At 34.6% G+C, this 15481-nt stretch overlaps 3 protein-coding genes across 5 annotated transcripts in view; 1 reads left to right on the top strand and 2 right to left on the bottom strand.

Annotated features, from left to right (window-relative positions):
• Nucleotides 1–15481, top strand: part of LOC116773824 (dystrophin, isoforms A/C/F/G/H-like) — a 228887-nt gene that overhangs the window by 109389 nt on the left and 104017 nt on the right. The window lies entirely within an intron of this gene.
• LOC133319466 (uncharacterized) lies at nt 10938–12774 on the bottom strand. The gene is made up of 5 exons (XM_061523961.1): nt 12638–12774; nt 12418–12537; nt 12138–12255; nt 11333–11490; nt 10938–11138 (listed from the first exon to the last, which is right to left on the bottom strand). Exons 1-5 carry the CDS (start codon nt 12681–12683, stop codon nt 10978–10980), a joined length of 603 nt encoding a protein of 200 aa, XP_061379945.1. The 5' UTR covers nt 12684–12774; the 3' UTR covers nt 10938–10977.
• On the bottom strand, nt 13600–15478 carry LOC116773827 (uncharacterized). 3 transcript variants are annotated; one of them, XM_032666342.2, is made up of 6 exons: nt 15047–15478; nt 14385–14477; nt 14138–14315; nt 13983–14066; nt 13757–13914; nt 13600–13684 (listed from the first exon to the last, which is right to left on the bottom strand). In XM_032666342.2, exons 2-6 carry the CDS (start codon nt 14404–14406, stop codon nt 13605–13607), a joined length of 522 nt encoding a protein of 173 aa, XP_032522233.1. In that variant the 5' UTR covers nt 14407–14477; nt 15047–15478; the 3' UTR covers nt 13600–13604. The 3 variants fall into 3 exon arrangements, with proteins under 3 accessions (XP_032522233.1, XP_032522232.1, XP_032522234.1); XM_032666341.2 differs by lacking the exon at nt 14385–14477; XM_032666343.2 differs by lacking the exon at nt 14385–14477 and having other exon boundaries at nt 14138–14264.

The raw sequence follows: 15481 nt of genomic DNA, 5'->3' as shown, positions 1-15481 counted from the left end.
GCCCGATGGCTGATTTAGTTTTTGATATATGGTCGCGCCGCGGCGTCGCGCGCCCTTTTATTAATGGAGCCTCGCAGACCTTATTACATTGATGTACTGCCTATAGAAATAACACCGTCGGGACCCTCTTGTTAGTGTTACGAGTAAGGTGTAGGTCGGTAAAGAAAATTAAGATTAATTTATTGACAAACCAAATCTGTTTTACGTAAATCGTTTGTTGTGTTGCTTTCTGAGCATCTTAATATAATGTGAAGGCTTTATATTCCGACATATCCAATAATTTCCTGTCAGTATTGATATCTGCAGCAACTTTCACAAGAGATAGTGCTTGTTATCGCAGTTGATTGCAGGCAGCGCCACTTGTAATCAATCCCGAACGAACGTCGAAGGCAGATTTTGAACAAACTTCAAGTTTTAGATATTTAAATAACTTCACTATATATTATTATCATTTATTCAAAAGTAAAAGAAAATATAAGTAATTTTTAAATATAACATGTACAACAAGCGACGAATGTGATAGCCTTAATTAATATTAACGAGAAACTTTAATACCATCGCTCCGAGGCTGTCTGATGTGTCCGATGTACACAAACAACAACAAAGAATCGTTTGTTAAAACAGACTATTCAGAACCTTAGCTTTTTATGAATATAATATCACAAAAGTAATCAAATATACGATTGTCTTCTTAAAACTCTATATATTTTTTTGTCATTTGTCATCTTCCTCGTCCTTCCCCTTTTTGTTAAAAATATTTTCGTAAACTAAAAGTTTTTTCTGTAATGTCCATCCTCGAATCCGTATGAATACATTAAATATTAAATCCTCTCTTTGGTCCTTTTCCTCATTCCTAAATGCCCAGTAATGTAAGAATTCGCCGTATAACAGATTCTAAATATACATTTTTTCCTTTTATCTGGTAAGTGTTGAATCAACGCACGTACGCGCGACATTATTCATAAATGCAAATAAGGATTTAGCAGACGATCCCGGGGGGACGTGCGGTGTTCGCGACACCACACACTTATTGGATAGGGATCTCTATTTAAGATATGGATTCTTTGTATTCTACGAAACCTATTAAAAATTTATGAACATCACCGCGGCAGTGCCGTTGTATGGATAGAAAGTCATATCTGGAGTGAGGCTACTGAACCCGCGTCACCATCACCTCACCGGGTGACCCCGAATAGTCCTGAAACCATTGTAATGGCATTGCTATCCTTACACTGAGGGAATCGTGTGTAGTCTGAAGTAGAAGTTATGAGTTTAATTTTTTTTTTATTATAAGTTACATACATATGTAAGCAGTTTCGTAGTATTTCTGGACCCTTTGACTAGCAGTGACCCGAACCCCATATATCTATGTGGTAAATGTTTTCCGTGTATTTGTACATTCCATATTTTTCAATAAACGTACATGTTGGAACTCCAATTTCTATTTCAATTTTACGTTTGAAAAACAGAATAGAAAATAAAACTGGTCAAAGTCGGTTACATTGTTCAAGTAGATATTTAAAATAGCTGTGTGATTCATTATATTAGGTAATGTTTTGTTTGAATATCTGTTTCATTGAAATGTCTTTATAGTGAAATGGTTTTTTAGCGCTAATCGTCCACATACAGATAAACATATGTTCACATTCACTTTAAACCCGGCGCGTCGCCTGACTTGTTTCAGGGAAAATCTTTATTCGTCTTTTATCTTAAAACGTCCACACTGAAAGGTCTCCTAAGGACAATTTATGTGTTGGATCATTTTAAAATGATAAAACCCACTTTGAATCTGCAATAATGTAAGAAATTGTCAGCTATAATAGTACAAATTGTTTCTAATGTAGTTGCAAAGAATACTTTTACGAACAAAGTAACCCGAAACGTTTATTGAAACAAATTATATATTTTTCTTCGTAATAATAATAATAATGGAATATTAGTTATTGTCCGCTACTTCCTCCAACTGAACTTCGGATACGGGATTACAGAGAAATATATAATGTGTTGCAACAATAGGCATGGTGAGTATCCGCCAGCGATGTCTATGGCCCGTGTTATGGAACTTCATGTGTCTAAAACATTACTTTATAGTTTAGTCGGATGTTGTTGTAATGTAACACATACATGCAGACACACTTTAAACTGTTCTTTTCAAATTTGTGTAGGTAGGGAGAGGAGCTTGGACGATGGAGGCGAGCGTTTAACGCTCGTTAGATAGGTCCCCTTAAACCTACACCTGGGTCGAATTGAAGCTCCTCTCCTTACAATGCTATCGCACCCGACACCCGCACGGTCAATCTATTGTATGCTAAGAAAATTCATCTCTTCTAATATTAATTGAATAATCAATTCAATCAGTCATTTTTAATGACATTTTATTGAGGTAATGATTCACAGGTTTGCTTAAAACAGATTTTTTTTGTAACAAACTAATCATTTCTAACAACAATCGTGTGCAAACTTCTTAGTTTGTTTTTGTCGTTCTTTGCCACAAACAAAAAATAAAATGTAGAGTAGATCAATCTTTAAGTAGATGTAGAGAGTGTAATTGTTATTATCTTAAAAACTTGTGAAAGGTAATATTAAGCTATCACTCTAAATATTTGTACCGGATCTCAAACCTAAAGTGAACTAAAGCATACAAAATGTAATGATAATTTGCCTTTTTAGTATTCATATATCTCATAATAACTAGTCGTAGTGGGAGGGGTGAGTGAACTCCCTATACTCGTATATAATATGAGACTGGTATTTTTTGACATCAGCATAGTATTTGATCAAAGATTCTATTTCACGCTACATCAGCTGTTGCACGAAAAATTTGAAATGAGTTTTCAGTTAAACAACGTTAGAGGATCGGGAATTTTTGTTTCGGTACTCTGAGAACGATACGTCTACCTGAGGTGAGTTCTCAAAATGATTTCATAATGAGAACTTGAGCGGAGCGGAAACTAAAACTTCGACACGCGTCTAAACATTTTGAATTTATTTTAGATATTGTATTATATATAATCATTGGGCCTGAAACAAAACCGTCTCCAAGAGGAGCATATCGGAATTTTTTATTACTGATAATTTTCCGCTTTGTGAGCGAATTTATTAAAAATATCTAAGATGCTCTGTTGTTAGCAGTACACAGAGTTTATGAAAAAAAGACTATAGTTTTTTGTTGTAGGCGAATAATGAACATTTTAAAAGATGAATATCTGTTTTGTGTCTCTTAATTGAAGCTCGTCAATTAGAGATGGGTTTTTGGTAAAAATACTCCGAAGATATGTTGAATCGATAACTGGTGATCAGAATAACTATTGTACTCTGTTTGAAAAGATATACCATTAACTGATCCATCAGCTGATAACACTTCTCAACCGCTGAACACGGTCTCTCATAAGTGTAACCAAATCTTTGAATTATTTTATTCAACCAGTTAATTGAAAAAACTTCCTACTCCATTAATCACATTAACATCTGAAATTAAGCATTGGTCTATTTTAACACTGATAAATATATATTATATATATTTGGACTTTTTATTTCTATTATATTTGTCTATTGCCTTCACTTTCTCGTTGTATGTATCGCTTACCGAGATGGATTCTAAGGTGAGGATGAAACAACAAAGTGTGACAAATCTGATCACGGCTATCCCGTTACATGAAAATATAGAAAATCTATTTCGCGGTGTATGGCACAAAGTTTATTAGATTTCGGCGCCATCGAGTGCCTATCTAGCTGTAAATAAGCTACTAGTGTGAAAATGCGATTGTCTCGTAAAAATGAAATAAAATCATGCGAGATGGTTGTGGAACCCAATAGAAAATGCCTTCGCAAGTCTTAAAGCGGGAATATAATATGAACGTCAGTTTTGTTATGGCTATAAATACTCTTTTAATATAAATAACAACAACAACTCACACTGTATAATCTTGATTATGATAAGTAGACCTCAATTTGTTTCTTATTTGAGTTTCATTATATTCGTAGGTCCTTCTTTCACCAAACACGCGGTGTCTTTCCATTCATTCCAAATCTCTTGCGTTAGAGCATTTGTCTTACTTCTAGAAATAATAAATGTTAGTGAAATAAAAGCACTTTGAATCATGACATTGTTAGTGTGTCGAGGAGACGGTATAAGCGCGAACAGTAAAAACTATTTGAGGGAATGATCGGACATGCGATGAACAAAGCTGGCAGTGTTTGAAACTGGAGCGCTAAAATAAAGGAACTGCCCCTGGATCAAAGTAAGTAAATTATTTCGGTGCTATTTAAGGTTTATGGAATTTTGCTCCAGTAAATAGTTTGTTAACAATTTAATTAACCATGGTGGTAGGATAGTTGTCTGAACTTTCAACATTCCGTTCACTTCACACATGGACAAGATTTTTGTTTAACTTAAAAAACCTTCAATGTTCGAATGTAAGCGACACGTGACCGCAACGTGCACGCTAAAAATATAGTCGAAAGGCTAAAATATTTTATGTTCTAAAATAAAATTTCAACCCATTCACTAGACAAAAGTTCGCAAAACATCAAAGAGTGAAAGAGTACTTTAAAATCAATTGCAAAAATGTGCACCTGGATCTCGTTTAAAAAAACTCTAGACTCGGAATGCGTTCAGTGCCGCGAGCGCTCGACACAGAGCGTAAGGGAAAAGTCACGTTGGATATAACCTACTTAAGGGTTAAAACTAGGACGCTGATAAAATATTAACCGACCTCGCCGAAACTTAGGCGAGACGCACACTATACATTATAACTCTGTGTTTTATGACTATCAAAATAATTGCAAATTAAACAAATATAGTTGAAACTATGACTGTATTCTATTCTGCAATCTTTTACATTGTAACTGTTAACTGAAAGTTACCTGATGGAGTCCGGTCATATAAGTGCTAATTCTGAGTGCTACCACCGAATGTCACACAAATAGCCGTGTAATTTCTGGGAGTAAACACGTGGAAAGTCCAGTGTCTGTATTGTGTTTTTGAACATTCCACTTTCTAAATCCTATTCTCTTAACGGAAACTTTAGCGTTACGTCAACACAACTGGCCGCTCGTTTCCTTTTATTCGCTCTATTCATTTTAAGAGACGTCCCGCCAGTGTGTATCGGGCTTTAACTCTTTCACTAAACCTAAGCGGAGTTGCGAGTCCTCGCAGGATCATCCTTCCCTCACATTCATCTTAAAAACTTTGCGGTTTTATAATTAATGTGATTAATGGAGATTGATTGTTTCGTTTATATTTTTGTATTTTATTTGAATAGTATTTATATATTGTTAGTATTTGATAGTATTTTATTTGGATAGTACTTATTATATATAAATAGTATTTGAAAGTATTACTGAATATTTATTTTTATGGTTAAAAATAATTCTTGCTCCTAATTACATTAATTTATTTGATTAAACTATAACGGTAATATATTTTACAGTGATGTCATACATTTATTCTACGTATTTGATGTCCAAATGTTATGGTAGTTACAGCTAAAGCATCACATGAGCTCAACACCCCCGGACCCCTGGGCCCCCGTAGCCGTCCATGATACATTGCAGCCTCGCCGTCACCACGAACCGGTTGCTAATTATCTCGGGGATTATGTTGTCGTCGTTAGGGCGGATTATGATTAGTTGTGCTCTTAATGGAATTGATTTTGATCATTATGCAAATTGATATGATTTCAGTTGTGACATTCGATGTACTTTATTTATTACATAGCATCCATATAATAGATAAGTACCGTTTTAAAATATATTTTTTGTCACCATCATTGAATGATACTTTAATTGTCTTTCAAAAAATATTAAAGGGTAACAAGTCCAAATAAACACTCAATGGAAGCCAACGTCTATGAGACTCCCAGTTTTGAATAACTTTCTTCGGATTTAAGTTGTATGTTGTACTAATGCATATTGTTTGCTGTAAGTCTGAGGAGAGTCATGTTATGATATAGGTCTGTCAGGTCCCGGTAATCTATTAACCGAGGAAAGCATTCTGAACGCGCTCCTAGATCGCATGAAATATTTATGAGATCCGCCCAGGCCGGAGCTGGAACCAGGGGACGGAGCCGCTCTGAGGATTCGATCTGTTTTAGGATAGTCATGATGAAATTTGTCTTGTTATTTAAAAAAACATATCGAAGTGTAGTTATTTGCCAGACTCTTTTTGATATTTTCCTACTGAAATATAAATGTGATTGCGGACATTAAAATATTTGATTACAAATCTCTTGCATTTCGATCGCAAACTTCGCTGCTCTTCTACAAGTTGAGCCCGCTAATGCCAAGTGCCGGATCAAAGTTCTCGCGGACAAGATTGGAGATCGGGCAACATAAGTGAATTCTTTAAGTTCAGTGAAAACTCTTAGGATGTTTGTGTTCATTTTTCTATCCCACGCTCGATTCCGATGTGTTTGTTGAAATGTAAAGATTTTCCGCCATAATGCCAATTCTTTTACCAATTTTCTATTTAACAGCCAAAGTTACTCATTCAGTTTAACTTTTTATCCTAAACATGATTCTAATTGAGATTCTGAAGCTTATTTGATGTGAACATTATATATATTATTGCAATATATTTTTACGTTTTCAGCATTTTCAGATTTAGATTCAATAAAAGTCTAATATAAACGGCTTCGACCAAGCTCCATGATGGACCCTTTGAATACTCTTGTAGAGCATTCATAACCTCAACATAAAAAGTTGCTGTCTTGTTCCGATTATTGAATAAATTGAACCGTTACATTAACAGAATAATGTTAAGAATGTAAAATTTGATTTATGTGCAGATTTTTATAAAAAAAACATGCATATTAGCAGATTTTTATGAAAAAACATGCAGTTTTGACTCTTAAACTATCCTCTATCGTACCCAAACTTATTGGTAAGGTTAGAAATTTCCTTGGAGAGAACAGTTTATCTGAAGGTTTTTTAAGAATAGTCGTAAATTCCAGGAGAAGTTGTTAGAAAAATAACAAATTCCGGCTGAAACATGATACGATTAACATGACGCGGATGTGAGCTTGCTTATCAAAAATAAATAATATAGCTACTTCTAAAAATGTATGTTGTATAATTTAGTTCCTGCCTTTTAAATATTTTAAATTATTTGTATATTATTTATAAAAGGTAATCCTTACCATAATATGCTGTCGTAAAAGAGAGTCTTCTTCGTTCTTTACTACTGGTAGGTTTTACGGTGAGCACTTAAGGGATTATTTATTATATTAAGAGTCAACCTCTCATATAATATACAGCGTGTGAATACCAAATAAAGTTAAGTAGCTCTAGTTGTACAAATTAGCGACATCTGCGCCTGACCAGAGCTGATAACACATGACCCTCGAGTTGTAGCGACTCATTGTAAACCTAATTTTGTTTAACGACATAACTTCATATCTCCTTCATTATAGTAAACACCGTCCGTCCGACGAGCTCTGTAAACCTACCACTCTTTCATAATAATACATGTAATGTAGAATTAAAATTTCTTGATACAAAATGAAAAATGATTCAGCTTATAAAGATCAAGTCGGTTTGCTACTGAATCACGATAAGGCTGTCCCAGAAAAACCCTCGCCTGAACCCCATTAGACCGCCGCCGTTTGTCGTAAACAAAAAACAATCTACAAAACAAACATCCACCTTAACTCCGAAATTCATGAAAAATATCGCGGCCACTTCTTAAACCGACCTGAATAAATAATGTTACTTGCTGGGTTTCCATCAATCCAGAAACTCCTCAGTAACTGTCTATTTTTAGCTTCTTATATTAAATCCACCTTCGTTTATTGGAAACGAACCTGCGACTATATTCGGCAACAAAAGAAACGTTCCTACATATTTTATTAAAATCGTTCCGTTTTCTGTGTTTTATGAAGATATATTAAACATATGTGTAATTATTTCTAAATGTTAGGTTTTGAGTTACCACGGTCATAATGTACCGTTACCTTCACTTTATGAGGATCCAGAGCTCATTTAATTTTTCAATTGCCTACTTTTTACGGCAATTACGTGACTATCGTAATATTTGACTGAAGACCAAAATAAAATGCCGAACGGTCCCAAAGTACTTTGCCATCATTATACTGATATTTTTTCATAAAGAAGTGATTTTGGACTTGACCTTCATGAAATGCTTTTTTATGTACTAAAAGATTCTTATTTATGAATGACATCTAGCCGAGATACTTCTACCTGCAGCAGTTAGTGTGCATCATCACAGGAGTTTGTTTAGTGAGAGCTGGACACAAGCCACGACCCGTCTTTATTAACATTAATGAGAGTTCTTTGATTCGGATCCACCATTAAGTTAGTTAAATATTTCATTTACAAGGTCAGGTTGTGAGTGCTGTCCACTCCTGATAATACCTCGTCTTCAGAACCACCTGCTGTTACAAATTACATTTTAATGTCCTTAAATTATTCAGATTACATTTCCCTTTTCTTTTATATCGCCTAATAATTATTAATTTATAAATTGATTCTCATTTTAATTTTTTCTTTGCTGATATTATTTTCTCTTACAGGTAAGCTGCCAAGTTAGACTTTTGTCAATTTGTTCCTTATTGGAGGAGTTCCGTGATGAGTGAGTACAAATGACTTCATTTTATCATTAGTGTGAATATAAAACAAATTAAAAAACTAAGAGAAACCGTAACAATTTCTCCAGTTATTTTCAGTTCACTGAGTAACATTTCAATTTATATAGTATTCTAATTTCTGTAAATTAATCAAACTCATTTAATTTTTTCTCTCCAACTACGATCGTCATCAAATCATGAATGTAATTTAACTCATTATTAATATTATCTTACCAGAATGTAGAGGGAGGTTTTAAGTACAGTAATAAATACACTTTCGCCAACTCCTGAATCTAATAAAAAAACACATCGGAGCGGCGATACCAGCCACTTGTCCGCCATAATTGACTCGGAGTCCGTTGATTGGTCGGTGGACCGGAATGACGTCACCGCACGGACCAATTAACATTATTTTTTCAAATTTTGAGTGTGGCATTCCAAATGACCGTTACTTGTGTTGTAGAGTGGTTTGTGTTCAGATGGTTGTTACAATATAAAACATGTTCAAAGCTTATCCGTCAGATATTTCTGCGAGCTCGTCCGTCTGCTCGAAACCTTTATGCTTAACGCTCTCCCATCTTTAATACTTCTCTAAAAGTTTTTTCGGGCGCTCGAATTTTCCTCTGAACATAAGACAAGGAAATAGGTTCCTGATAAAAATTTAAGTGTTAAACAAGACTCTGGTAACATAAACAGAAGCGCGGAATATCATTAAAAGTTAAGCAATTTATATTTTTTATTTGTATTTGATTTTATTGACGCATTAAAAAATTAAGACAAACACAATCAACTAACAAAAACACAAAGCGAAATGTAATTAAAGCCATGTGTATGCTAGTGTGGATTTTACTCACTTATCTTAAGAACTCGATTCCTAAATACGGATCATTTGTAACTCTGTGTGAAGAGGCCTTTGAAGCCGGGGGAGAGGCGTGGGGGTAGGAAGGGAGGCAGGGGGTGTCTTGATTACCCTCCTAAATTAAATACACAGTTGATAGAAGCCTACAGGGTGCTATGTCATGGATATTGGCTTGTTTTCGTCCTAAACTTGGAATGTAATACCTCGTTTTTAGTCTCTAATGTTTATTGTATTAACAATACTTAATTTTAAAAACGCTCTTTGATATTAGTGTTCCATTAAAACACAAAGTTCTCGAATGTTCCGCCAATAACGCATTCTTTTAATGTTATTTCTTATAAATGTAATATTTTCATTTCGGTGGAAGGTCTGAACATTGAAGTATTAGGAATGTATGTTATGTACCATCAGCTAAAGTTTACAGCTCGTGAAGTCGCAGAGTATCTGTCTGTATGTATATGTGTGTGTGTTTGCGTGTGTGCGTCTTTGTGCATGTAATAGTTGAACCTAATGTGGCTTTCTCATATCGAGTTCCGATGTCACAGAGCTGACCTCAGAGAGAAATAAAAATAATAATCGTTCCAACCCTCCAATATCAGTGTAATGTAAACCCGCTGTGCATTTATTTCTAATCTTATTATATTTCTTATATTATTTTTCTGCCCTTTTGGCGTGAAAGCGAATTATTTTGCTTACTGGGTCTATATAGCAAGGGTCAGATGTTGAAGTAAGAACTATATGAGAAACAAAATACTACCCGTTGGTAGTTTTACTGTAATGTTCCTGAGTTATTTATTGTCCACATGTTCTCATGGTGCTAACCTGTTCACAATAAGTAAAATAAATGTTTACTATATAACATAAATGTAATATAGAACAAGTAATTCAGAAAAAAAGAAAACAATTTAGTGTCTAATACGCTATGTGTACAGACGTCGACGTTTTGATTTACCGCTAAATAGTTTAAAAACAACAAAACAAACTAGCGAGGGACCAGTAAACTCTTTTAGTCGCTCCATTATCAACGTATTTACGAGTCCACTACTCACCGAACCATATGAAAACTAAAATGAACCTTATGACTCTAACAATGAGACGTATGCGACTGGAAAATGTAATCCTACCTTCATTTTACACCAGCGTTTAAGTAAAACATCGTAACAAAGCAAAAGGTGCTGTCCGTTTTAGACAATAAGAGCCAGGTGGCAGGCCTTATTATTTGTGTGTGTGTTAGCACTTAGCGTCTCATTGTAACCCATCCGTCTGTCTCGATGACAAATTGTTCACTTCACACGATTAATGTAGTTGTGGCGCGTGTTATGGATTTATGTTTAGGAATAATGCAATGGTGATAAGATATACATTACAGTCTGCGAACTAGGACAGGCACGATAAATGTTTGCAAGACTTAAAGGATCGAAGGAGATCCCGACAGAAATGGATCAGGAACGGTCAGGAAGTGTTGGTTCATGAGTAAAATAAGATTTCTTGAGAAGTATGTCAGTTATCTTGGTTTATTATATTAGAACAAATTCAAATATCATCACTGTCGTCTTTGTCGGAGCTATCGCCGCTGGCGCTATTCGAGGAGTCGTCACTGAGTGGCACCTTGTAGTCATAGAAGAAATGCTCGCCATGGGGATGGTCCAGGTCGGTGTCATTCGCGCAGCGGAAGTCGTGAATTTTCACGAACACTTAAAGATAATGTATAAGAGCAGCTCGTTACTAAAATAAACATCAGGGATGTACATACAAAGACCGCTGATCATTCATGGGCGTCTAAGAATAGTTCGCCTTCTTTCAATTATTTTATTAAGACATTCCTGAACTTAACGTCTAGTGAAAACCTCTAAAGTTATATTTTAATGAATCGAATCTTAGGACCCACTCGTTCCATCCTGACAGTTCCTGTAATGCATCATACACATGCTCTTGAACGATCGTCTAGCTCGCTGGTAGCCACCGCAGATCCACTGGATAGACGGATCTCGCCATTTTTTCACCATATCGTCTGGGCAAGGCGTACATTTCCGATGCCATTTTCTCCTGAAATTAACATGATATATATAAATTAGTTCTTAGCATTCTCAGTCTTATTACAAAAAAAACTTCGCAATTTTCAAATAAATTCCTTAAAAAGCAAGTAATATTGGATTCATTTACAAAATTTTATGAATATTTGTCGGTACATTAAAATATTAATTTAAAATATTTTCGAAATGTAAACAATTTGTCAAACAATTCGATTACATAACATCAGATTTAATGTTTCGTATGATGTGAAAGCTGTGGCTTGAACTTTCGATCGGCAGCGAATGTGAACTCGTGGAATTCAATAAAGTGACCACAGACGAATGGTGGAAAATGATAATTCGGGAATAATATGAAGGAGTGTACTGAACCAAACAATAAACATAAGGAATCAATATTACAAAGTTACCATTTAGAATAAATGTCCGACTTTGAAGAAACTAGATACACGTGTATTAAGTGTGATCCATGCTCTAAAATAATTTGTGTGCTGTAGGTATGTCTGTCCACCTACTATTCCCTTCAGCTGTGTCCGCTGATACGGAATCCATGATCTTCCTTTATCATATGTTACGAGCTACAAAACGTTTTATATGAAGGCTCTCCGTCGCTTCCTTACAATATTTCTTATTGTTAATATAAGTGTGTGTATGTGACCGTACCACCCCCTCCTCTCGGCACTGGAGACAGGCTTCTTCGACGCATCTGTATCAGAGCTCAACTCTTGCGTCGAAAGCTCTAGGCTCTCCTTGTCCACGTCCGCGCTGTCGCTGTCTTTTCCTTTTCAAATTGGAATTTCTTATGATGAGACGATTTCAAATCATATTAATAAATGTCATTTTAATGGTCATTGTAACATTATGTTCAGTCAGTAATATTTTTTAAGATACATGTTTAATTTTCAATGCTTTGGTTATAAACTTTTACATAACATTGTTTTACCCCTCGCTTCGTCTGAAGAAGTCGATCTGTCTTTTTTCTTCTTTTTTCCGCTCCGCCTGAGGTCATTCTTAATATTTTCTACTTTGGTTTCATTAGGTATAAGAGAAACCGTGACTTCAACTATCAAATAGTATAGATTTTGATTTAAAAAAATCATAAAATATGTACTCGTTTCATACAAACAATTAATTAATTTTCTTATATTTATTTGTTTACTTACTCAGAGCTACGAACACAATGCAATAAACCAATTTGTATTTCGCCATGTCCTGTGCTACCTAAGTTTATAAAATTATCAAACTCAACACGATCATAAACTTAGCTATTGAACATTTTATAGATTTTCAATAATTTAAGAATATATAGTTGTGATATTTTTACGACACACTTCGCTGTGTATTTATTTCTCAGAGGTCACCGTGCACATAAAGTCGTATAAAAATAATGAACATAGTTTCGGTAAATGTTGTAAAAACACTCTATTCAAACTTCCGTCACTAGTTCGTGATGACATGGTTATTTGCTTGTAATATTATTATTACTGTACATATATATTTGTAAACAACCAAAGTAATAAACTTTGTCTCATCCTGATGATGCTGCTTGCGGCACCGATTTAATTCTTCATTCCAATATCTTTGTGTATAGATTTGCCTATTGTTATAATGTGAAGTCTCTAGACAGTAACTTAAATCTTTTGCGAAAATTGTGTCTTCTTAGTAAGAAAAATAAGAAATTCGTGGGCTTTATATATTCTTAAAAAATATATATTTCGTAATTCTAAATTCAGTCACTAAATATATAATATATGTATGTATGTATGTATGTATGTATGTATGTATGTATGTATGTATGTATGTATCTGTACACGAGTACATATATATGTGGAAAACTAATTCACAGAATGTCGAGTCCTGTGAAGTAATTATTCACAGCAATATATGAAATTGCGACACAAACCGTATTTGAGAATTTAGGATTTAATGGCTTTTGCGGTATTACCAGAGGTGATTTCAATTTATCAAAATTTGTGAATTTTAATAATCACCGGAATTTTCAGTAAACATTTTGTTACAATAATTGTTGTTGAGTTTTCAGAAGAGTAGGGAACGTTGATATTTTTGCTAAGGATTGTGTTTAAAACAAAAAACAAGTCTTTAGGTAGGAATGAAACTGCTCTGATATCATTAAACTTTATAAATATAAAACCAATGTCTTCCGTGGTAGGCGTCGGGTTTGCAGCGGTGGTCGTACAACTTCACGAACACTGAAAGGATGTAATGTTGATTCAAAGCACCAACGACGTGACTATTTATGTATCTATTAGTTTTAGACGTACTGGTTCCATCCTCGCAGTTCCTGTACCTCATCATGCAATCACTCTTGAATGAGCGCCGAGCTCGCTGGTAACCGCCGCAAATCCATTTGATGCCTTTATTTTTGTAATTTTTTAACATGTCATGCGGGCAGGGCGTACACACGCGATAGGTTTTTGTCCTGAAATGATTAACGAAATCATTAAAACAATTTAATCCTATATAACTCATAGAAAACATTCGCCATACGCCAGCCGTTTCTCCGTGGTTTCTAATGAAGACGCTTCAGAAGACTGACTTGTAGAGATACTACTGGATCCGTCATCTAGAGAACTGCAAACATATTGTTCGTTTTAAGTACACTCGTCACTTAATAGAAGTAGAGTATGAAGTTATTACAGTACCTTGAGTGAGAGGAGAGACTGCTCTTTAGATCACTTCCACTCTCACCAGAAGACCGGGACGTATAGTCGTACCAGTTGGGTCCTCTATGAGCCGCGTCCCCAAACGCTGCGACATGCTTTATATCGCCTTTATATCGGAGATAGTTCGGTGTGAGACCTTGTTCTTTACACTGAATCGCTGTGAGCCATAATCGTCTATTACTATATATAGTGTGGAATAGTACGACTATAACAAGCATTGCTTTACCAGTTTTGATCGGAGCGCACATTGTATGAGGCAGATTTAACCATAACTCCGAAACTTACAGACAGAATTGAATCATTTTCCTTTCAAATGCAACTGCAAGTGTGCTAGAGATTTGAGGTCTGAATCGAGTTACCTCCATATATTTGCATTTAAATGCGTCTACGTATGTGAATATGCACATAAAATTTACTGCACCTACATGTCTGATGGATATAGTTAAATTCGAGCGCACACGAAGCCAGGCTGTATTAAATGAAAATGATGTCAAGAGTGGGCTAATATGAATACGATTACAAAAATGTTTTTCAACTCTGCGTGATCTTTGTCCTAACTTATATTTTAATACAGAGTAGCAGCATGTATTGCCACTTGAACTATTAAATAAAATTCTTACAAAACTCCAAGGTTTTAAAAAATATATATATAAACGTGTAGTATTTAAAATTTTATTTCAATTGTTAGAAAATAGATACATTTTCAATTCAACTTTTGCAAATGTCGCACTATTAAAAAAAAATCTTGCAGTATAATAATTACGCAGTTTCATATCCGCCTTATTAACCTACTTCTGAAGGATTCTCCAAAAAATGTAAAAACCTAGTCTCGGTTTTAAACAAAACCAGCCACAATAACTTTTATAAGGTTTTATTAAAAGCACTTACCATTAATTATGAGAAAGACAATCGGGACCCTCATTCCTTTCATAAAGACCTTTTCAACGTCACATTTTAGTGAAATGTTAACAATGCAATGTTTCTCGCGATATATTTTTATTGCTTATTGCTAGTGCTACAATTTGCGTTTTGCGTTTAAAGTTTGCTCTTGCAAAGGTTGTGTTGAAACATATGCTTCGTCATAAAACAAATCAATAATAATATTATATGTACGTTACGCTGTTTCACTTTATAGTACTTAAATATTTTAAATATTTGTTGCTTATATATATATTCAATTTTACATCAAGATATGTTAAATTAATGCAGATAATGTATACAAAGATATAATGCAAACTTGTTTATTTTCATCTTGCGTGTTAATTGACTCCATACATAAAATTGTCTTATTTTATCTTCTACTCGGGCTGCCCCCTTATTTGA

This window comes from Danaus plexippus, chromosome 20 (genome assembly GCF_018135715.1).
Source record: "Danaus plexippus chromosome 20, MEX_DaPlex, whole genome shotgun sequence".
Lineage (NCBI taxonomy): Eukaryota > Metazoa > Arthropoda > Insecta > Lepidoptera > Nymphalidae > Danaus > Danaus plexippus.
Note: the sequence above shows the minus strand (reverse complement) of the source record. Positions and strands in the feature narration are given on the sequence as shown.

Bases quoted from the DNA above. Each gene is read 5' to 3' on its own strand.
- LOC133319466 (XM_061523961.1), bottom strand. From the start codon at position 12,683: ATGGCGAAATACAAATTGGTTTATTGCATTGTGTTCGTAGCTCTGA. The intron at 12,256-12,417 runs GTAAAACAATGT...CAATTTGAAAAG, and splicing joins TTCTTCAGACGAAGCGAGGG to GAAAAGACAGCGACAGCGCG. The intron at 11,139-11,332 runs GTGGGTCCTAAG...ATTATCTTTAAG, and splicing joins GAACTGTCAGGATGGAACGA to TGTTCGTGAAAATTCACGAC.
- LOC116773827 (XM_032666341.2), bottom strand. From the start codon at position 15,089: ATGAAAGGAATGAGGGTCCCGATTGTCTTTCTCATAATTAATG. The intron at 14,316-15,046 runs GTAAGTGCTTTT...TATGGCTCACAG, and splicing joins TGTCTTTCTCATAATTAATG to CGATTCAGTGTAAAGAACAA. The intron at 13,685-13,756 runs GTACGTCTAAAA...ACATCCTTTCAG, and splicing joins GAACTGCGAGGATGGAACCA to TGTTCGTGAAGTTGTACGAC.